This window comes from Hemibagrus wyckioides, linkage group LG07, assembly GCF_019097595.1.
Source record: "Hemibagrus wyckioides isolate EC202008001 linkage group LG07, SWU_Hwy_1.0, whole genome shotgun sequence".
Classification (NCBI taxonomy): Eukaryota; Metazoa; Chordata; class Actinopteri; order Siluriformes; family Bagridae; genus Hemibagrus; species Hemibagrus wyckioides.
In genome coordinates this window covers 20263929-20286666 of record NC_080716.1, presented here as the reverse complement: position 1 = coordinate 20286666, position 22738 = coordinate 20263929, and the positions used below count along the sequence as shown (strand labels likewise).

Sequence of the window (22738 nt, the reverse complement as noted above, 5' to 3'; positions counted from 1 at the left end):
ACTATGAAATGGATGTATTTTTGATAAAACTGGTGGTGCTTATACAACTGTTGCAGGATATTTACTGTTTCTTCATAATGTTTATTGCCTAAACCCATGGACTGGATGTCAGTTCAGTTTTTGTTAAATAATGCAGTTCGCAGTAGGATTGTTAGGATTTTAAATTTTATATAGTATAATGATCTAAGCCTAAATTTTCATGGTAACAGTATTAATCAAAAACAACCTTAGTGATTTGACTGTCTCTGTGTGTGTGTACGTCTAGGTTACTCATTCCATGGTGCAGGGGATCGGATGAGCCTGAGTGAGATGGAGATGGTGGAGGATTACTGAGTCCACAGCAATAGCTACCTGAGGCCTTTTTTCCGCGGGTCCAACTAATCAGACTCCGCAAGTCCAATGTGCACTGCTGGGGATTGGGGGGGAGGGAGGGTTAAGAGCCAGGATAAACAGAGTGGGTATGTGTGTGTGCGTGCGTGTGTGTTGAGAGGAAACTGCAGCTGAAGTATAAAGTTACAGCTTCAGTTCTCCTCTGTAGTGGTGTGGTGGGGGAAAGGGGTGATATTCGGGGGTGATTAAACTTCTGGCACTTACACAATAAGCACCTTATTCAAACTAATGCACTTTATGAAGGTGGTATATAGATAGGTGGGTTGTTTTTTTTTTTTTTTTTTTTTTTTTTTTTTTCTTTCTTTTTTTTCTTTTCTTTTTTTTTTCCTTTTTTAAAAGAAGGTTTTACATGTTATAGATATGTGGTATGGATTCAAAAATATTCCCACATAATATATATAAATGTGTGTTTTTGTGTGTATGACTAAAACTGGACATGGAGGTGATTGAGATATTGGGGGACCGTCCTGTTTGTTCGAACCGTATCAGAAAAAGAATTTTCTCTTTGAAGACAAACACTGTTTTTTTTTCCTTTGTTCTTTATTAAAAAAGTTTCTATAAAAAGCTATATAAAATAATAAGATTTTTGCTCATAAAACTTGAAGATTTGCACTTGTATAAAAAAATAAGAAAATGACAAAAAATGGGTTAGGATATGTTATGTTATGGAGAATAATATTTTTGTGTGTGTGACTGAGTGAGTGGGTGTGTTTTGTTTAAAGCATACTGGCCTGCACAATTTTTTTTTTCTTTCTTTTTGTTCTTTTTCTTTTCTTTTTTTTTGCATTGCTTACCAAGATGTATAAAATGACAAAAGAGGCCATTTTGTAATATTTTTTTTCCCCCTCCTCCAAGCAAATTAGAATTTTGTACTTGGTGAGTGAAAAATGTATGAGAGAGAACGTATGTTTGCGTGTGTTGTATGTTTGCAGCATGTTTGTGTATTTGACTGAGGGGGACAGAGGGCAATGGCACAACCCATCCTTTTTCTTTTGTCATTTCCTCATCCCCAGATGGATATGAAAGCTGTAGATGCAACCAGAAAAAAAAGCTTTAGCTTCTTTTATACTTAGATATAGCAGAGCTCTGCATGCAAGTGTTTTTTTTTTGTTTTGTTTTTTCCTCTTCTGTCCACCACCCGTATCAGTGCCTCTAGTAGGCTTATGGGCCAAGTCCTGAGGTTATTTGTGTATGTTTGTATGTGAGTGTGTGTGTGTGAGTGCGAGTGAATGAGTTTCTGTCCACACATGTGCCTAAGAACTTAAAAGGGCGAGTGGTTGGAGTTCATTGCTGCCATTGAGACATTATTTTTTGGGAGTGTGTCTCGGTAAAGACCCCACTCCCGTGCTTATAAACCAAGAGCTTTGTGCGTTGTGCACACCATTCTCTGTAGTTCTTCTAGTGTAGCCTGGGGATAGTCCATTGACAGGATTGTCCACTTTTTTGGGGGGGATGTGGCCCACATTGCCTTGTTGTCCACTCTCTTACTCCTGAGCAAGTGACTGACTGGCTTAAATAGATCCCATCAAACTGTGCAAGTGCACAAAAATGTGCACAAAATGTTCATCTAATGTTACTTGTTTGTTGTTGACTCTGTTATGGCATATATGTATCTCTAATATACACATATACACACAAGTTAAAAGTATTTGGACTACAAAACGAGCACTTGGGGCTGCTACTTTTCTTTTTCTTTTTTTTATTATTTTTGAAATGTTTTTCCTGTAGTTTTTAGTTCCATTGCCACCATGTGAAGTGTGTTGTGTCTTTTTACAAAAAAAAAAAATATTGAATGTATTCCAAAAAAGGTGAAAAAACAAAAAACAGTGAAGCCGGATTTATTTTTTCTTTCTTTCTTTTTTAAATAAATTCAACGCAAACGTGGAAGTGTAGTCGGACATCGGAATGGAGCAGAAGGCATCTTTTTCAAAAGCCTCTACAGCAAGCAGATGGAGAATCAAGACGACTACCGCCAGAAGACACTGCCTCTACAATCCTATTCATATAGACATTATGACTATGATGATGAGAGAGAAAAAAAAAAATCTATTCCATACTGGAGTTTTGGTTGTTTACAGAAAAACACTTGGACTTTTCTGGGTGCGTGTTTCCCTTTTTTGGAGGGTGGGTCACTCAATTCAGAAACATTTGGGGAGGAGGTGCTGTAGTAATCACATGACGGCGTACCTCACCTCCTTGTTGTGAAATGGGTGTGGCATACAGAACGTCTCCATACTCGTGACTTTGGGGATTGGGTGCTGAGACAAGCAGTTATTACAAAGCTGACCATATTTTGTTTACTGAATTTGTTGAATATGTTTTTGTTTACTTTTTGCCTTTTTTTTTTTTTCTTCACAGTGGATTTAAATACTTTTTCATCCAGAGGAAAAAAAAAAAAAAAAAGTTTGTGTTCCTGGAAAAAAAGAAAAATTCAAAAACAGCACAGACCATTTCTTTTTGGTACTTTGAAATGCACGAATGCGATTGTTGATGCTTTAAAGAGTTTTCTTCCCCAGAGTATCTAGAACTGGTCTCTAGATTTTGATTTTGCTTTAGAGACATTTAATGAAAAATACAAAGATGGACATGTCTGTGACGTGTTGGGAAGTACAGAAGAACATGAGGGACATTGATGACCTCACCTCTGTCCTCATAGCCTGGGGACTGTAATTAGCCTTTCTGTTTCCATGCGGGCGAAGGGAGTATCTCAGCAGTTGACGTCGTCCTTCTGAAGATAACGAGCGAATGATCACTGCCTCGATGCTCTCACTATGCACTTTTCACACACTCAAAACTGTGAGGAACCTACGGGGACACATGGAGGAAGACAGAGGGTGCTGTTGAAGCATGGCTGGCCGGACAGTTCAAAACCAGCTAAAGCCCCTCCAGTTGAGAACCTCACCAGGCATGTTGTTCCCATGTACATAAGTGATGCTGATTTTGTTTTGTTTTTTTTTTTGTTTGTTTGTTTTGTTGTCCTCTTAACTCAGCAATTCTTAGGACTGAACATAATCCTGATCACACACCAATGAAGTAGGCTAATAAGACATCAGACATTTTGAATGTTATGGAATACGTTCAAGTCCATGTTCAGCCTTTTGGAGATTTCCTGAGGACGCGCTCAAGATGCAGGAAAGAACATTCATATACTGCTTGTATCTGGCTGACGAACAGAGACTATTTCAGCTGATTCTGCAGATTGATTGAGGAGTAGACAAGTATTTGAGGAGATGAACAGAGCTTCTGCACAGCTGTAGCTTCATTTCAGCGTGGAGTCGCCTGTGACTGCAGCAGCAGAACTGTCTGCCCGGTAATGACACTAATGAAAAACGTACATTTCTGTCATGTAAAGAAAACGTTGTCTCTTGTTTCATTGTATTCATGATGCACACTTGTCTCTGTGTCTTGCATTTTTTTTTTTTTTTTACAGACCAGTATACCAGAGCATTTGCCATGGACAGTGGCCGGCCTCTCTCTCTCTCTCTCTCTCTCTCTCTCTCTCTCTCTCTCTCTCTCTCTCTCTCTCTCTCTCTCCCCCTCTCCCTCTCCCTCTCCCTCTCCCTCTCCCTCTCCCTCTCTCTCTCTCTCTCTCTCTCTCTCTCTCATGGAGGAAAACCACCAACGCTACCTGTTTTAAGATATCACCTCCTATCCTGAGTGGTGTGAAGTGACTGAACTGATAGGAGTGTGATGTACCTCTATGACTTGCTGGCTCCCTCAGTAGGTGATGAACATCTTTGTATGCCTAAGCGGAGAGTGGGATACTGGAACTCTGGAACTGTGACAGTTGATACCTGTACAGACTGTTAAAGTCCTTATTGCATACATGGCTTACACACACCAACACACACTTCAAGGTCTGCTAAGCACACACACACACACACGCGCAAGCATGGCCATCATCCAGTATCAAACGCAAACTTCTCTTCCTTCAACTACTGTCTTGATTAAACTGTATTCAAACACAGACTTCATACCCATGGCTACTGGCTGCCGTGTAAACTGTATATGCAATTACTGCTTTTCTCTGTCACGTGTGATTTTCTTTCCCCCTTTAGGACATGCCTTAATTGTACAGACAAGCCTGTACTTTGGGGGAAAAAAAAAACGTAACCTGTTCAGTTAACCTGATTTTTTTCTCCCGTCTTATTCCTGAACTAAACGAGTCGTTAAGTAATTTGATCAAAGCTATGGTTGAGGATTAGATGTGATGTGTTAAATGATGTAAAAATCCCATCAGCCCTAAATTTAACATATAAAAAGGCATTCTGTCAGTTTAGATAGAATCAGGCTAATTCTAACTAAATCGTTTCAGACTTATGTTACAGGACATGGTGAAAGAAAAAATGTTTTAATATGCTATAGTTTGGAGTGATTAGTAGTTGTGTAGTGGAATTAACTGAAATTACTGTCTAACTTTGGTGAGCCATATTTGGCAACTTTTGACAAGTGTTTGAGTTGCATGCAGCTGTAACACAATGTCATTGCTGTTAAACAGAGACATGCCGTAATGATCCATCTGACAGAATGGTTCTGCTTTAAAACGGCTATCAAAATGATCGGAGTTCTTATGTGCATGATGCCCTTTTATTATGGAAGGTGATTAAGATAGATAGTTTAATGAGATTATGATGGGTGAGAACAGGATGATGGATTACCGCGCCTGAGTGGCCCTGTTCATTAAAGATCACGTATTATCTTCAAGGACAAAAGTTGCAGGTACATGTACCCATGCTAGCTATGAGCTTGATCGTAATTTGACACACAAAAAAAACCCTATTCTCCAAACCGAACACTTGAGTAATGACTGCAGGAACATCTGGAATTTCTCAGATATTTCTCAACTCCCATAGTCTTAGTACGAAGGGAAATCATCAGTATTGAGTTGGAATCTCTTTTGTCGTCACATCATTTGCATGTACCTTGTAGTGGCGGTGACGCAATCGATCATTTGCTTCTTCCCATTCTGCTTGTTAAGTTTGTCCTGTAGCTTAACTTTTAAAATCATACAGATAACGGTGAAATCTTACTAAAAAAAACAAAACATGCAGATTAATAAGAGTGTAAATAGTTTGGGTTTTGTTTGCAAATGAGTACTTAATAAATGATTATCATTGAGGGTGATGTTATGTGGTGTTCTTAATTCATTTCTTTCAGTTGTTTAGAAATCTGGTAAAATATCCCCGTTAAAAATCTTTTATAGATAAGCCGATATATGAATTATTTCATATATAATCACTCACTGATGTGCAAAGTTGTAATGTCTTAAAAAAAAAAAAAAAATTATGAAATCTTTAAATCAAAATAACAAAAGCCTGTACACTTGTACAAACATGGCTTTAAAAGATTCGAAGAAATAATTTCATTACATTTTTTTAGTCATTTTTGAGCTGAATTGTGTGTCTGGCAGCTGATACACACGAGCTATAAATAACACGTACCATAAATTGGGTAGATAATTTACAACCCACTGAAAGTTCTAGGACACATTTGGCAGCCCATGTAGAAAAGGTTCATGTGTAAAGGTCTATGGTACGTCAGCAAACCTACCTTGAAAGTGCAAGATATGTATCCAGGAACTGGTTGTTAACAGAAACACTGCTCACAACAGAAATATAGATGAATTAAACAAGCCTCGCTGGCCTGACACTTCACTACACACCACACTTAATAAAGAAGCACATGAAATTTTGTCTTATTTACATGATTTAAAGCCAAACCAGATATGGACCTGTCAAGTCCTTGAATAGCTCACCACTGAAAACAGGATATACAGCAAACCGCAACACAGAAGCCAAATAATTTGTTAATCAGAATGAACCTGGATACCAAAGTGACTAGAAGCTTATTCACACTTTGAGTCTTAGGAATGATAAATTTTTGTTTGACAATCCTGTGACTTTAAGATGATTGATCCATATAATTTTGATTCTTGGTAAGGTCAAAGCAGATGGAGTTTCTTCTGATACAGTCCCCCCTGAGGTTATTAGAATGGCAAGGCCAATTCTTTTGTTTGTTGTTTACTATATACTGAAGACATTTGGGTACAAGATCTGGGCCAATATGGCCTTAGATCTGATGAGTGGTTTGTAGCCTGTGGTATGGCCTATATATTCTTATCAGTTATCTAATCAGCCAATCATATGGCAGCAGTTCAAAGCATAAAATCGTGCAGATACGGGCCAGGAGCTTATGATAATGTTCACGTTAACCATTAGAGTAACAGACAAAATGGGATTTTACATTTACATTTACATTTCTGGCATTTGGCAGACACTCTTATCCAGAGTGACGTACAAAAGTGCTTTAAGTCTCTTATTAATGTATACATTAACACTGGTTCAATAGGTTACAGACTTAGGATACCATCAGCCTAAAATTGGTGTTTTTTTTATTTTTTAAACATTTAACAATACATAAAAACAGGGACAAATAAGAGCTAGTTTAAGTGCTTCAGGAAAAGGTAGGTCTTAAGACGTCGTTTGAAGATAGTCAGAGACTCTGCTGTACGGACATCTAGGGGAAGTTCATTCCACCACCTCTGTGCCAGAACAGAGAAGAGTCTAGATGAATACCTACCTTTTACCCTGAGAGATGGTGGGACCAGTCGGGCAGTGCTAGTGGATTTTGACCATGGCATGATTTTGGGTGTCAGATGGGCTGATTTTGAGTATTTCTATAAATGCTGATCTCCTGGGATTTTCACACACAACACTCAGAATGGTGCAATGATGAAAAAACAGCTGATGAGCTGCAGTGCCTTGTTAATGAGAGAGGTCAATTACGAATGGCCAGAGCTGATAGAAAGGCTACAGTAAGTCAGATAAGCACTCTGTACAATGTTGGTGAGCAGAAAAACATCCCAGAATGCCCAACACGTCGAGCCCTGAGTTGGGTTGGTTACAATAACAGAAGACCAAACATGTCAGGTTCCACTTTTGTTAGCCAAGAACAGAAAGCTGAGGCTGCAATAGACACAGTAGGCTTCAGTGTACTTGTGACCTTCCCAGTCCCTGGATCAGAATCCAGTAACACACCTTTAGATTGTGTTAGAATGGTAGATTTCACTGCATGAAAAGTGCACCTGAAAAATCTGCAGAAATTTTGGGAGAACATGGAGCAGAATCTCAAATGAATGTTTCCAACATTTTGTGGAAGCACTGCCTTGAAGTACAGTTTTGATCAACCTGTTCGATGTCTGCTCATTAGTACACTAGCAATTTCTTTCTTTCTTTTTTACAACATTACATATAGTTGTGTTGGCTATGCCCAGTGTTCATGTCTTTGATCATTTTCACTCTTTTCTCAGCATTTCTCCCATAGACAGCTCTCTAGGCTTCAAGTGTATTATTTTTTAACAACAAATGCAGTGTTTATATGCAAGTAATTATTTAAACAAATAGTCTAACAAGATACGCCTGAGCAACAAGAAATACCTGTCAGGTACATCATCCAAGGTGTTTTTTTTGATCACTTGAATAATGGGTGTGTTCAAACAAAACAAACTATGTTCTAACATCTTGATATAAATATCAGGAACTGAAAGCTGAAATCCTGATCCTATCATCTTATATTCATGATTTGCTATGAAGCCCAAATCTTTTCAGTGTATAGCAAAAATAGCTAAATAAAGCCCTTGCTGTTCCAATACTTTTGAGAGCTATATATAATATATGTGTGCTTTGACTGGTTCTAGAGTTGTGTTATTTGAAATGTGTTATATTGTATAGCTTGTTAATCCTCTAGTGTTGGTCTATGCTGCTTAGTTCCCTCGGGTGATTCAGTCTCCCTTAAGGTTCGAGTTGTGGGCAGGGCTTACTAATTTATATTAAAGGTGTAACCAGCTCAATCTTTAGTGTGCTTTAGGCTCCTCATCTTGAATCTATTCTCATCTGGTAAGGTAGGATTCTGACTTTTATGTCCTATTTGTTTAACTTGTTGGTTCTACAGTTGTGTTATTTGTACGGTGTTATATTGTATATATTGTAAATCTCATCCAGTCTTGCAATCCTACCACCTGCCCACTGGAACCAATCGCTTCCACTATGCACCAGACCATGTCGCTTGACCTCTTGTCCTGCCCAGATACCACAGCTATTGCTCAGATCTCAGCGTGCTGGATCTCAGTTGAAACTCGATCCCAGCAAAACTGAACTGTTGGTCATCCCAGGTGATTCATCCCCAGCCCAGGATCTTGTGATATCTCCGAAAAACTCCATGATCTCCCATTCGGCCACTGCCCGCAACCTTGGGGTAACCATGGACAATCAACTGTCCTTTTCCTCGCATGTTACCAAAACACTGATTAAAAACACTGATGCTTGCCTAGAAAGCCAAGAATGGATCACCTCCCTCTTACCTCAAAGCTTTTATTACTCCTTGCACTGCACCTCACTCCCTCCAATCTACTAGCACTGCTCAACTGGTCCCACCATCTCTCAGGGTACAAGGTAGGTATAGATCTAGACTCTTTTCTGTTTTGGCACCAAGGTGGTGGAAAAAACTTCCCCTAGAAGTCCGTACAGCAGAGTCTCTGACTGTCTTCAGACGACGGATGCAAACCTACCTCTTCCTGAAGCACTTTAAAATAGCTCTTACTGTTTGTTTTATGTGTTGTATGTCGTATGTACATTAAAAAACTCTTGGTTTTTAGGCTGATGGCATCCGGTAGTCTGTGACCTATTGAACCAGGGTTAATGTATTCATTTATAGAGACGTTAAAAGCACTTTTGTACATTGTTTTGGATAAGAGCATCTGCCAAATGCCAGAAATGTAAATGTAAATATACTTTATGGTATATTTCTAGAGATATGTTATACATTTTAAAATATAAAACCCTTTAACTTTTAAGTGGTATTGTGGTATATTTCGATATAAAGCTTCAAATAGTCTATATTTAATCTTTGCAAAGGAAAAAAGGACAATCAAAAAACAACAAACTAAGTTAATGGATGAGGTCGAGTGTGTGCACAGTTGTCTGTATTGTGAATTTGAGTTACTTTTTAAGCATTAGATTTATTCAACTTAAGGAGCCCAAATGTAGCCTTATAAATTGATTTATCCATTTAACTACATTTAAGTGTTTTATTAATAAAACTATAATTATAAACTATTCTTTAACTGGTTTATGCACTTGACCGGTTGTTTCCGGTTTCTTCCATATTTGTGAAGAAAATAGCTTCAAAGGGATCTTTTGAAGCCCTCTTGTGGACGAGTCGAGTAGTGCAGCTGCTCGAAAATCTCGCGAGATTTGGACCATTGTTTCTGATAATGGCGGCGCCCTGTGTGTAAACACGCAGCATGTGTTTTGATTATTATTGACAGATGCGCTGTGTTTGCGCGTATAGAATAATCGGTAGAAAGAAATTTAACGAAAGGACAGCAAGGTGCGGCTTTTTTTTCCCCGGACAGGTGACTCAAAATTTATGTTTCTCTTTCTGTAACTTTACTACATGAACAATTTGGCGGGGAAAACAAACTCATGCATTCTGCATGCAGGTAAGCAACCAGAGAGATCAGCTTTACCGGTCAAGTTTTACTAGTACAATTCAGCCTCCTGTGTGTGTGAAATTCATGTTTGTTTTCGGTTGAGGGATTATACAATTCTGCTATTTGTACAAGGACACTATGAACTTACTGTGAACTCTTCTTGAATGAAACAAAAAAGTTGACTATCCCCCTTTCTCTCTGATTGGGATAAAAGAACCCGTGTCTTTTATAAGGGTCTTGAATCTGCTTGGATCCTCTCAGATGTAATTAACATTCACCACGTTATTCTTCCTGATATCTCACTGAAACCACAGCCAGATGTCAAACACTGCCTGCTTCAGATCAGACCTGGAGGCCAAGAGGGCCAGACTTTTCCTTCTGGTTCTTTTTCAGCTATTTTTCTGCTGATGTATTTAATTCAATTCAATCTTATTCATGTAGCGCTTTTAACAATGTACATTGTCTCAAAGCAGCTTTACAGAACATAAGAAACAATAGTCCTAGATGTTAGACAAAATCATCCCTAGTGAGCAAGCCTGTGGCGACTGTGGCAAGGAAAAACTCCCTTAGATGATATAAGGAAGAAACCTTGAGAGGAACCAGACTCAAAAGGGAACCTTATCCTCATTTGGGTGACACCGGAGAGTGTGATTATAAATTATTCTAAACACCGGAGAGTGTGATATGAACAGTGTCCTTTCTGCAGTCATGTACAGTCATTTGTGTGATGCAGATACAGCACATGTAGAATGTTCTGTGTATTAATTAGGAGGTTGTTGTCATCCTCAGAGTCCACACAGGGTTGGCAGCGTTGCTTTGTATTGGGTCTTGTCTCTGGATCCTATGTTATTATATTATTTTTAATGTCTTTTTTGTAGATTAGTGATGAAACAGAAGTAGGTTTTTGTTTTAACACCCAGAAAACAAACATGGGGGATTCAGACATTTGCATTTAATTGTATATGATTTCATTTTTTTTTTTTTTTAATTATCCTTTCTTGATGCCTGGTAGGTAGTGTTTTACTGGCCGTTCAGATTCTATCATTAATAGTATAACTTTATCTAAAGTAACTTTAGATATTTTCCTATATTGTGCATGTCACTGCTATGACTTCATGTCAAATATGCCAGAATATGAAGTGTCTAGAATTAGTCATTTGGATTTTCAACTGGTTTACATATTTTAAGTCCTTATGTGAAATTTTCTCTGATTAAATCCTTCATTTTCCTACAGGCTTCAGTTTTGCACCGACATTACCTTAATGGCCCAGTCTTCTGTCTGAGAGTGAAGGTTTTTACCCACACACACTTCTAGACTCAGGAACTGAGAGAGGTGCGAGTATGTCCGATCCTGGAACCTGCCGTGATGGAGGAACAGGACAGGAGGCAGAAGCTGATGGAGTTTCACCTTATGCTGAGCCTCTTCCATCCTGCACTGAAGAGGAAGCTCAATCTGCTGCCAAACAGCCACCTCTTGTTGAAGGGATGGGGATAGACTTCAGTCAGCCTGAGACATGCACCGAGACACTGACAAGAGTTAGTGAAGGTCAGGACGTTGGTGGAATCCCAGACATTATTGTGCCTCTGCATCGTTTAGTGCAATTCAGTCTTATTCATTAGTTTGATGAGATGCATAGAAAATGTTACGTTTGTTCTTTGGCTTTCACAATTTGTCTCAACTTCTCTCAGAAGCAGAAAAAACATTTAGTGAAAGGCCACATCAGTATGAATATTTCTATTTACTTTACTTTATACACATTATACATGCAACAATTTAGTAGAACAGCTGCTCCTGCAGCCCCCTTCTATCAAACTGACTTTTTGCATAATGTGATGACATCACTTAAAAAACATGTTTTGCTTCATTGCAGTAAAAAGAATATTTGACAGATTTTCATAGAAGAATTCATGTATAATGCAAATTGTCATACATATTTCCTCTTGCTTGATTTCCTTGTTTTTTCTATCACCTCCTGATAAAGGAGACAGAAACAGAATTTTTCCGCTAATTCGTCATATATTCTCTAAGCCTGATCTCCTAATCTCAGAATTCTCATCTCCTCCTAAAATACACACAGTTTCGCAGTCTATAAAGTTGTTTTTGTTTAGTTTTGGTTGAAAAATCCTCACAGTTATGCTGCAATGCCTTGCATTTGTCCTACAGTGTTCGGTCAGTCAGAAGATGCTCTAGAGAGACCTGGAGAATTGACCCAAAATAATGAAGACAGGCAAGAAAATGAAGAGACATTCACAGCACCTGAGGGAAGAGAGGATGGAGAAGGAGATGAGCAGGAAAACACTGAACCAGAGCCCAATGAGTATCAACACCAATAGTAAGTATATTGTGTCCTTTATTTGGCTCAGCTGGTGAAGGATGGTGTGTGTGTGTGTGTGTGTGTCTAAAATTCATTATGCCATTGCCTTTTTTTTTTTTAATGTTTTTAATGTTGTTTTCATATGAACTCAGCCTGGGCCTGGATTTCAGTCAGAACCTTCAGATGCTCACAGGCTCCTGGGCAGAATTCACCCAGACTCCGGAGAACTACCTCAGGGGCTGCAAATGGTGAGTAAAGTGTTGAGATGTACATCTTATAAGCATAACATTCTACTATTTCTCATATTGCTTTTGTAAGCTTTTGTACCCTCATGGCAAAAATATGTCTAAATATCGCTGTTCATTGAAATTCTGTGTTCATTAGAATTTCACTGCAGTACCAGCATCGCACCCAATGTGGCACTAGATCATAATAATCACACTACATAATCTCTTTCAGATCAGCATAGCCGACTGAAAGAGTATTTATTGTGATGCTCGCTGTAGCAGTTAGCGATGATCTACGTGCTGTGGTGCTTTTGGGATACTCGGCTCCCGGGCGAATTTTGTTTGATTATGCACGAAAATAAACATTCTCAACTAAACAAATGTTTCCAAAACTCTGTTAGTTTTTCAGTTTCTGAACGCACATTCCATCAGTTAACTAAATGACACCGTAGCGTATTCGTGTTCATCGTTGCCGTTAGAGCTTGGAGAATCGGCTGGCTACATTTAAATGCATAGATTTCGGTCAGTCCAGATGAATTCCCTCTGGTGGCAAATTCCAAATGCACTGTTTACATGCACCCTGAACTCGGCACCTTGTCTAAAAGATTTATTCAGTGCGTTATGTGGAATCAGGAGCAAATGTATGCACATGCATATAGCTGAATTTAGTGTTCATAACATAAGCGTGCGAGTGCTGTCATTATAACACATAGCTAGCATTAGTATAACATTTGTTCGATCCACATTCCACCTTTTAAAGTAGCATTGGTGGTGTGTCTTTTCTACATGAGCACTGAAAATAATTCTGTAATTGTCAAAGTAAAGAGTTTTTCTTCTGATTGTTCTTTTGTTTAATGGATTCATTCCCTGTTAAATCCAATTGCCCTTAAATGTTTTTATTCTACTCACGTTTAGGTGTTTGGAATGAAACATTTTCATTCCAGTTCAGCTATTATATCGTTATTAATATTTTTAAAGTAATATTGTTTTGCACATAAGTAAATATGTTTGCAGCATAGGTCAACATTGTACACTTGCACGTATATTTCTATAGTTACATAGTCTATATCTAATTCTGCTAGTTTTATTTTTTTTATTATGTTTATGTGTGTATTTATGTGGCGTTATTATTATTTATTTATTTAATTATTATCTATTTATTTTTATTATGTTTGTGTGTATTTATGTGTTTTATTATTATTATTTATTTAATTTTTTAAGTTTTTTTACACAGTTTTTGTATTTGTCTGGCATTCACTGTGGAAAGCAAAGAAAGAATTTCATTGTACAGGGAAACTTGTTTCCTCAATAAATGCTTTGAATCTTGAATCTTAAGGGGCTACTGTGTTGCATGCAACTTAGAGTTGATTTGAACTTGAAAGATTGAAGGTAACAGTAAGATGGTGGTATGTTGTAATGTAGGTTAATCAGCCACATCAGTGCACCTGATGACCTCAAAATTCATTCAAACTGACACACATGAACAGCAGATTTAACACGCACCTATTCTTTCTCTCTCTCTCTCTCTCTCTCTCTCTCTCTCTCTCTCTCTCTTCCATTCTCTCTGTGTCTTGTCTCTCAGGGCTCCAGATGGTTCCTGTATCCTCTCGAACAGTGCAGATAATGTGCTGCGTGTGTATAATCTCCCACCCGAGCTCTACAGCAACAGCTGGGATCTGCTCTCAGAGATGGTCAGCCTCCGAACCGTAGCAGCATCATTATTTATATACCTGTTTTTATTTCGAAACTGGAGCCGAATAAGTCCATCAGCATTGATGATATGGGAGGCGATGCCTACTTTTCATATCAGTGTGGAATTTAATTTTATCAGCCGGTTATCATTCACAGGGTTGAAGGACGCAAAGCAGTGCACATCTGCACGTGGAGCTTTTATACTTACTTACTGAAAGTGAGGAATTTATTCCTGGTTTGGGTTTAGTACTCAAAATCTGTGGCATCCTATAATTACGTCTTTAATTACAGCCTCTTTACTCGCCACTGGGATTATTAGCACAGCTCACCAGAGTGTTGGCTGTGTGCCCTGTTGTATATTGCTGCAGATTTCAGGCAGCATAATTTCTTGCATTAGGGGGGGACTCTGTAATGTCACTCTTCTTTCCAATTCATGTATAAAAAAAGAAATGCTTATGTGATTTGGTCAGCATGAATATTTCATAATTCAATTACATTTTATGAATATCGTGCTTTTTATAAATAGAGGTTATAGAAATGTAGATTCGGATCCCGTATGAGCATGCCAGAGGCTGGGGGGGGGGGTGTCAGAAACCACATGAAGAAGAAACCAGACTCTAAAGGAAACCCATCCTCTTCTGGTGAAATATGTAAAGCGTGTTCAAAATGGCAGAAACTTTCTAAAGTTAAATACGCCATAGAATTATCTGTAGTAGTATTGTCATTTTAAAGAAAAGAATTTTACTGTGTTCTGTGGCCGAAACTCAACATAATTAGTGACGCATGTCGATTATTTTTACCTGATCCTTGTTTCCAAATAATCCCCACAAGGTTGGTTGAGTATTCAAGCTATTATGCTAATGGCATAGGTTTATGATGTAAACACAAAATGCAGATATATTATATTCTATAGACCGCATAATACTATATCCTCTCATCCTCGCTGTCGGAAAGGCAGCCTCAGCAACCTCTCTCCTTCATGCAGCACATGCTCCAGTCGATGAAGATATCGATTTTCAAACACTCTCAGGTTGTTAAAGGAAACGATCTCGGTGGAAAAGCGTATTGACGCACAAGGCCAGTAGTCTGCAGCACCGGTTGATTGAAGAGCGGATAATGTCTTAGAAGTCTTAAAGCCCATAATAATTGATTTCCTCTGTTTATCTACATCTAGAGTCCGGTGCTGAGGATGCCTGAAGGAGACACCGTCTATGACTACTGCTGGTTTCCAAAGATGAGCTCTTTAGATCCAGACACCTGCTTGTGAGTAAATGTCTTCATCTGTCAGCTCTGCAGTAAGAAAGCTTGAGGCACCGTATGCATAATGTTATCTGAAGCCGAAGATAATGGACAAGGTACACTATCTGGAATTGATCTAGATTGATTTCTGTTCCATAAATATTGTCAAGACCAAGTTTATCTTCTATTGGCTGACGTGGTCTCTCTTCCCCAGAAAATCTATTTTTTTACTGATGAGATCCAATTATATCTGTCTCTGTCTGCCTCTCTTCCTGCCTCTGTCTGCCTCTGTTCCTGCCTCTCTGTCTGCATCTCTGTCTGCCTCTTTCCACCCATCTATTTCTCTCTCTGTCTGCCTCTTTCCACCTTTCTGTCTGCCTCTCTGTCTACCTCTTTCTGCCTCTGTTTGTATCTCTGTCTGCCTCTTTCTCCCTCTTTATCTGCCTGAGATCTGTTTGTCTGTACATTGCCATTTATCACTTACATTAACACTGGACTCTGACTGACGGAAAGTACTGATTTTCCTCGTACAATGTCTGCAATATTTCCCACTACAACACCTCTGGACTGCAAACAATGTTATATTGTTTTAAAGAATATTATTTTTTTTACTTGCTAGAACACATTAATAATTTAGAATACTGCATGTGCTACATCTCCCACTATGGCAGTATAGACTGCACACATTGTTACTTTTAATTCATTTGTTTACTGTAGCTATCTCTCCTGCTCTCTCTCTCTCTCTCTCTCTCTCTCTCTCTCTCTCTATCTATCTATCTATCTATCTATCTATCTATCTATCTAATTATCTAATTAATTTGGCCTACATACTGGAAGAGTCCACTCCAATCAGGATAGAAATGGTTCCTTATAGGATGAGGGTCAAAAGTAAGAAGACCTTTGTACTGATTTACAGTAATGTCCCTTCCCTCTAAGGACAAGTGGAGCAAAACCACGCCAGCTTGTCCTTTAATCTGCAGCCCCCCTGTAACTTTGCATAATTACTTCCCATTATTCCACTCCCTATAATTGGCTTGTCATCTACACTTTATGGCATGGTCTAGAAAATCTGTGAACTTTAATTCTTTTCAGACTCCAGGAGAAACTCTGCAGGTTTCTGAGGTTCAGCATCTTAGATGAGGTTATATATTTTGTGAAAAGAGTGGAGTTGTACATCACTAGAGCATCATTTTGACATTGCAGGACTCCCGAGGTCTCCCAGTGGTGTTTCATATTTCATTCACAAAGCAGCCTGGTGTACCATATAATTCCAGATGTCTTATTGCTTGTCCAGAATTCATGACTCTTATCTACCCGTCTGCCAAATCGCCTGTCCCTCGGCTGCCCTGATTTTTTTTTTTTTAGGCACTCTTTGAAATTCAACGCCTCACTAGAGAGATTGAGGGGAAAAAAAGAGAAACTTTTCATCAGTAATCTAACCTCTGCTTGCATCATTGAACGTGTATGGCAGGTCGCAGTGCTGCTGGAGGTGATTATGAAAAATATAAGTGGTCTCTTATCTTCCCTCTTCAGCCATTTCCATCACCCTTGGTCTCATACAGCATCTCTTTTTTTATTGAGCATCGTTATTGTGCACGAATAAGTGTCCCAACAGCCTCATTATTTTTTTTGAATGCAGACTGGCCGACATCAATGCAGTCCAGCTGTCTCCAAGGAGATTCCTGTTGTCACAGGCGCTGGCTGTAATGCTGCTAAAGGGGGGCTTGTTAACTGCATCTCCCTCCACCCAGCCCCCCCCCAACACACACACACACACACACACATACATTCATTCAATGGTCTGATCAAACACACTGCATGAAAACAGTCACCCTGTGGCAACAGAAAACTAGGGGTGATGAGGTCAAGGATGAGATCCCAGGCAGAAGGAAGATGTAACGATGAAGAGGAAAGCAAGAGGAAGATGCACTCAAAGGAAAAGACCAGTAGAGATCAAACCTGAGCTGAGAGACTCTCAAAACAATGCTCTGCTTCTGAAGTTTGTTCAGGCTGCCAGCGGGAATGAGCGAAAGGAAAACCATGGAAACATTTAGCCGTGATTGTAAGAGCTGATCTCGTGCACACATGCTGAGGAAACTGTTGAAACATTCGGAGAATTGTAATCTAAAGTGGGATTTACCATTAACACAGGCCTCTACCATTGACTGCGCCTTGCAGGGAAACACCACAGATTTCTTTTTGTTTCTTCTTGCATCTTAGCTCCCGAAGTATGATCTCTGTCTCATATTCAGAAGGCAAAGAATGTAAGCCTCCCTTAGAGACGATCAAGCGGATCTGCTTTGTTTTGCTTTCTGGGAAGCGGTCCAGCCTAAACTGTGAAAGTGCACTGCCATAATTGTTTCTTTTTCCCCAAGCAAGAACAAACGGAATGATGAGAGAAGAGAATACAGTTTCTCACATGGACGGCTGTGTAATTATGCCACAGTTAAATGCACTGTATTTAAAGCTTCCTCATTTCTGAATAGTTGGGTCTCTGCTTCTTAAGCAAATGGAACAACATGGGGCGCAATAGAATAAAATGGACGTAATTGCTTGTGCAGCTGTGAAATTTTCCTTAAACTAATAGGCTTATGATAACAGCTTCTGAGTTCGTCCATCTGTCTGTGTTCCTCCAGTATTGCTAGCAGTAGCCGTGACAACCCGGTCCACATATGGGATGCTTTCCATGGTAACCTTCGTGCAACATTTCGTCCCTACAACCACCTGGACGAGCTGACGGCGGCCCATTCGCTGTGTTTCTCTCCGGATGGCTCTCAGCTCTACTGCGGCTTTGATAAGATGGTCAGGGTGTTCTACACAGAGCGGCCTGGACGGGACTGTGAGCAGAGGCCTACTGTCGGTGAGAGATCACGCTACACCCCGAGTCTCTGCTCTTCAGAGAGCCTTTACTCCCTCCTGTGTTTAAAATGCATGCGATTGTGGCCAGCTGTGCTGGAGATGGAATGAAATGATTATCTGTTTATAATTATTTTGCTCTGGAACAAAATTAGGATTCTAGTCTACAAAAGTTAAACTAATAATTTAGCAGGCAGGGTTTGATGTGCTTGTTATGAGCTTTAAGAGAAACATGAGGGGAATAAAAAGCAATCTTGAAATGCTTTTTTCAATTATTTTTTTCTTCTTTTTATTTTTTTTTTCCTCTTTCTTTGCTTCATACCCTGTTACATTCTGTTACTGTCTGCCTGTCTTTCTTTCTTTCTTTCTTTCTTTCTTTCTTTCTTTCTCTCTCTCTCTCTCTCTCTCTCTCTCGCTCTCTCTCTCTCTTTCTTTCTCTTTTTCTCCCTTTCTCTTTTTCTTTCTTTCTTTCTTTCTTTCTTTCTTTCTTTCTTTCTTTCTGTCTGTCTGTCTGTCTGTCTGTCTGTCTGTCTGTCTCTATCTATCTATCTATCTATCTATCTATCTATCTATCTATCTATCTATCTATCTATCTCTCTCTCTCTCTCTCTCTCTCTCTCTCTATCTCTCTCTCTATCTCTCTATCTCAGTGAAGAAACAGGGCCAGAGTGGTATAATCTCTTGCATGGCATTTAGTCCTTCTCAGCCAGTGTATGCTTGCGGTTCGTACTCGCGCACAGTGGGTCTATACTCATGTGAGGACGGATCAATGTTGGCTTTCTTGCCACAGCGCCACCATGGTGGAGTCACACACCTGCTCTTCTCACCGGATGGCAACCAGCTGTACACAGGTGGCCGTAAGGTGGGTTGTGAGAGTCGGGTTTGATGATATTGATGTTTGATGAAGGGTCCTTTGTGTGCATGAAGAGATACATCACTAATTTACACAAATGCACACACACACACACTGTGTTAAACTGGTGGTTAATTCTGATCACCATGTAAATTATTTTAGTAGTTTATTAAGTACACCTATTTAGTGCATGACCTGGCTATGGAGTAACAATATATATTAAGAGGACGTCTTGGTGTACACTGTACTTCAAGTGAGGATCAGTTCTGTTTTTGTTTGGACTGCATTTAGAGGAAACCTGTGTGTATTTGCAGGATCCAGAGATCTTGTGCTGGGATCTCCGAGATCCGGGTCGGGTTCTTTTCTCTCTACACAGAAATGTGAGCACTAACCAACGCATTTACTTTGACCTTGATCCGTAAGTTACAGCACAGAGTAAGAAACCATCATCAACAACCTGCATGTATTCCAGATTTCATATTAGCTCCTGTTGCATCTCAAACTGGTGAATGTCATGTGTTTGGAGCAGATCTGGCCGGTACCTTGTGAGCGGAAACACAGCGGGAATGATTTCAGTATGGGATACACTCACAGCCCCTCCTGATGGTAATGAAGAGGTGCTGAGGCCCGTGCTCCAGTTTCAGGCTCACACAGACTGCACTAATGGCATCAGGTATCACCAGAGTCACACTTGTCCAGCTGAGCTTGTAGAAGAATTCTTAAATCCTTGTTTACTATAAAAACTTATGTCTAATAAGCGTCAGTGAAAGGATGGTTCAAACCTGGCAGTTGTTCACTGAGTATTTTATCACAGATGACATGATTTCAGCTTGACAGGAAATGAGTCTGCTTGTGTCTATTGACAGAAGAATTCAGGATATCTATGGAAATATTGTAGTGATTTAATGCTGGATATGAAAATTCAAAACGACTGCCTAGGGTAAATGCCTGAATTTAAATTCAAGAGAACAGGGACTTTTTCCTTTCTTAATCAATAGACAAGCAGAGACGGCTCCCTATCATGATTAATGGTGCCTTAGTGACACAGATTTTTATTTTTATTTCCTTTTGTTATTATTGTTTATAGAAACTGAGATGCTAGAGAGTCGTTTTCCCACTATTCCTTGATATTTTCTTGACATCCTCCAGCCCATCAACTTCAACAAACGTTACATATAATATTCAAAACAAATTTCAAATCTTGAACCTTGAATAAACCTTCCCTGTGTGCCCTCCTTTTAGTTGATGTTATTGGTATAATAAAAATGTGTTTCCTCTTTTAATTTTTTCGCATCTTTCCTCCTAGTCTTCATCCTTTTATGCCGTTAGTGGCATCCTGCAGCGGTCAGCGTCAGTTCTCGTGGCCTGGAGACAGCGATGACTCAGACTCAGACGAGGACAGGATGATGACATCCAGCGACATCAGAGAGGACAATGGGCTCGTGCTGTGGTGGGTGGGACCACTGGGTTCAACCAACGAACAGGGGCAGGAAGAAGGGAGCACAGCTTGAGAACTGTTCCATTTCTTCGTGAACCGGACCAAGATTTACAAAGTGCCAGGTTGCAGAAACGACAGAGAAACGAATGTACATGTGTATCGTGTAATGTCTCTCAAAGACAATCTTACAAAAATGGAGCTTAAGACTTTATTGATTTTTGAGGAGCTTGTAAAGTGTTTTATAGTGAATGTCTTTCGCAGGTATTGATGCTAGGGGAAGGGAATTTAAAAGCTCAGTTAATTACGAAAAAAAAGCCAAGCAGTGAACTTTTTCAATTCGTTAGTGAATTAGTTCAATTTAATGTGAATAAGGAGTTTTAAGTTTTTGTTAAGGGGATTGGATTCTCTTTAGTGCTTGTATTGCACTGATCACTTCTCAATAGCGGTTTTACTTTTGGTTTCTTGAACTTGCGGTATTCGCTGATTTGTTTATAGCAACTATTGGGGGGAAAAAGGCATTCTCGGTCTTTGGAGAAATTGAAAGACGTTTTCTTGAACACAGATCTTCTTAAATGGTCATGTTGGAGGAAAGAATAGAAGCAAACACTGAATCATCTCTTGGCATTCCGTGTAATTTCTCCTCCACTGCTCATCCAATCTAATTCTTCTGCTCCATTGAGATTCTGCTCCATTTATTTCTTCTTCTATGTGTAGTTCTGCCATGTACATCTGTGAATCATTTTTAACCAATGATAACATGGATGTAAGAACCAGCTTTGCTGTAACCCCAATGAGTCTGGGTATCCGCACTGATTTGTACATTTTTTTGGGTGACAGTTGTGAACATGGATACAACTCTATTATAAGATCCACACTGTTCTTCTCCAACATCCCTCATATGCTATATACAGTGGGCTATTTGTAGATTGTAATTAACTTTATAAAATTCTATCTCTTGATCCTTATTATTAAAGGTGCAGTTTGACATTTTTAAACCTGCAAAAATAAAAGTTTCTTTTTTTTAATTTTTTTTAAAAACCCTGATGCATTATTTTGTCAGGTAATTATTCTCCACAAGGTATGAGGATCATGTCAGTCTATACTGTAAACAATTGAAGTGAAATGCAGCTGCATAGGAATATGCATCAAAACCCATACTCCACTAATACTTCTTATGAGTTGATATTAATCTAAAATTAAAAACAGTTAAACACAATTAAATGAGAAGTGAAGTACAGTCATGCGGGTATTTACAGCTTTTTCTTGTTTTTGTAACCACTGATTTGAAACATTATTTGTTTTTTCATTTTTAATCCAGATGTTTGTTCCTAATCACAGATCCTGAACATCCTTCTCTAAAGGTTAAAGGATTTGATTTGCCTATATACAAAACTTCTGGTGTTTTTTTCCCCCTTCTGCACCAGTTGGTAGCATTTTTAGTATCAGTTTGGTACTTTTTCCTTAGCATCTTTTTCCTCAGCTTTATGCTGTGGAAATTAAATTTATACAAGGGTTATTTCTCTTCAGATTTTTTTAAGTAAGAATACATGGTGATAATGGGCAAGACATTTAATTTCTGGTCATGTAAATGCTGTAGCTAGGTATGTAGCTTGTGTAACAATATAGCAATAGCCAGGTAAACCATCGCCACAGCTAATTAATCTAGACTTACAGCCTGCTTTAAACAGGTCTTTGTGAGTGCAGTTCTTGATTCTGTCCACAAGAGGCGCTGTTTACGTTACAAGCAGAGGGGAAAAAACATTAACTAAATTTCACACATGCTATCTGTCTTTGCAGAGCTGCTGTTTTTGTCATGCTATTGGGTCATTTATTGTGTTTCCTTTCCACATTTTGTGCCAAATGATTTTTCTCTTTCATATGCATTTTTTTAAATGTGGGAATACAGAACTTTAATAAGCAAAAACATTGAAGCAAAGCATATTAAATAACCTGCACTGTGGGAGGTATGTCACGCAACTTTCTTACATACACGCTTCACTAACCACAAACACAAAGGCATTTGTTCTTGTATCCGGTGGATCTATTTATTCTTCAATGCTAAGCTGTAGCAGGCTTCTCTTTTGCAGTCTGAGTTGCTTAGTGACCAATTTCAGAAAGACGGAGTGAGTAGAAAGTCAAGTGTGTTTAAAAAGTCTAATGCTGGAGCTTCAGAAGAGTAAGGGCATTGGAGTGTAGACTTTTAAACACAAGGCCCAAGGAGAGGATGCACAGCAGGAC

At 39.0% G+C, this 22738-nt stretch overlaps 2 protein-coding genes across 10 annotated transcripts in view; both read left to right on the top strand.

The window, feature by feature from the left end:
* gigyf1a (GRB10 interacting GYF protein 1a) overlaps positions 1–5514 on the top strand; it is a 29090-nt gene extending 23576 nt beyond the window's left edge. For all 5 annotated transcript variants that reach the window (XM_058395275.1, XM_058395274.1, XM_058395272.1 and 2 more), the window contains 2 exons: positions 266–3700; positions 3821–5514. In XM_058395275.1, coding sequence (XP_058251258.1) covers positions 266–333 — 68 coding nt within the window. In that variant the 3' untranslated portion in view covers positions 334–3700; positions 3821–5514. The remainder of the gene's footprint in view (positions 1–265; positions 3701–3820) is intronic.
* Positions 5515–8142: 2628 nt separating this feature from the next.
* wrap53 (WD repeat containing, antisense to TP53) lies at positions 8143–22415 on the top strand. Of its 5 annotated transcripts, none has more exons than XM_058395751.1 (11): positions 8143–8290; positions 11115–11426; positions 12045–12213; positions 12348–12443; positions 14005–14113; positions 15289–15377; positions 17990–18213; positions 18860–19071; positions 19377–19480; positions 19592–19735; positions 20369–22414. In XM_058395751.1, the coding sequence occupies exons 2-11, from the start codon at positions 11222–11224 to the stop codon at positions 20571–20573; spliced, it is 1557 nt and encodes a 518-aa protein (XP_058251734.1). In that variant the 5' UTR covers positions 8143–8290; positions 11115–11221; the 3' UTR covers positions 20574–22414. The 5 variants fall into 5 exon arrangements, with proteins under 5 accessions (XP_058251734.1, XP_058251737.1, XP_058251738.1 ...); XM_058395754.1 differs by having other exon boundaries at positions 8164–8285; positions 20369–22415; XM_058395755.1 differs by lacking the exon at positions 8143–8290 and adding an exon at positions 8684–8840 and having other exon boundaries at positions 20369–22415.
* Positions 22416–22738: the final 323 nt, after the last annotated feature.

Bases quoted from the DNA above. Each gene is read 5' to 3' on its own strand.
- wrap53 (XM_058395754.1), top strand. From the start codon at position 11,222: ATGTCCGATCCTGGAACCTGCCGTGATGGAGGAACAGGACAGGAGGCA. The intron at 11,427-12,044 runs GTCAGGACGTTG...TTTGTCCTACAG, and splicing joins ACTGACAAGAGTTAGTGAAG to TGTTCGGTCAGTCAGAAGAT. The intron at 19,481-19,591 runs GTAAGTTACAGC...TGTTTGGAGCAG, and splicing joins ATTTACTTTGACCTTGATCC to ATCTGGCCGGTACCTTGTGA.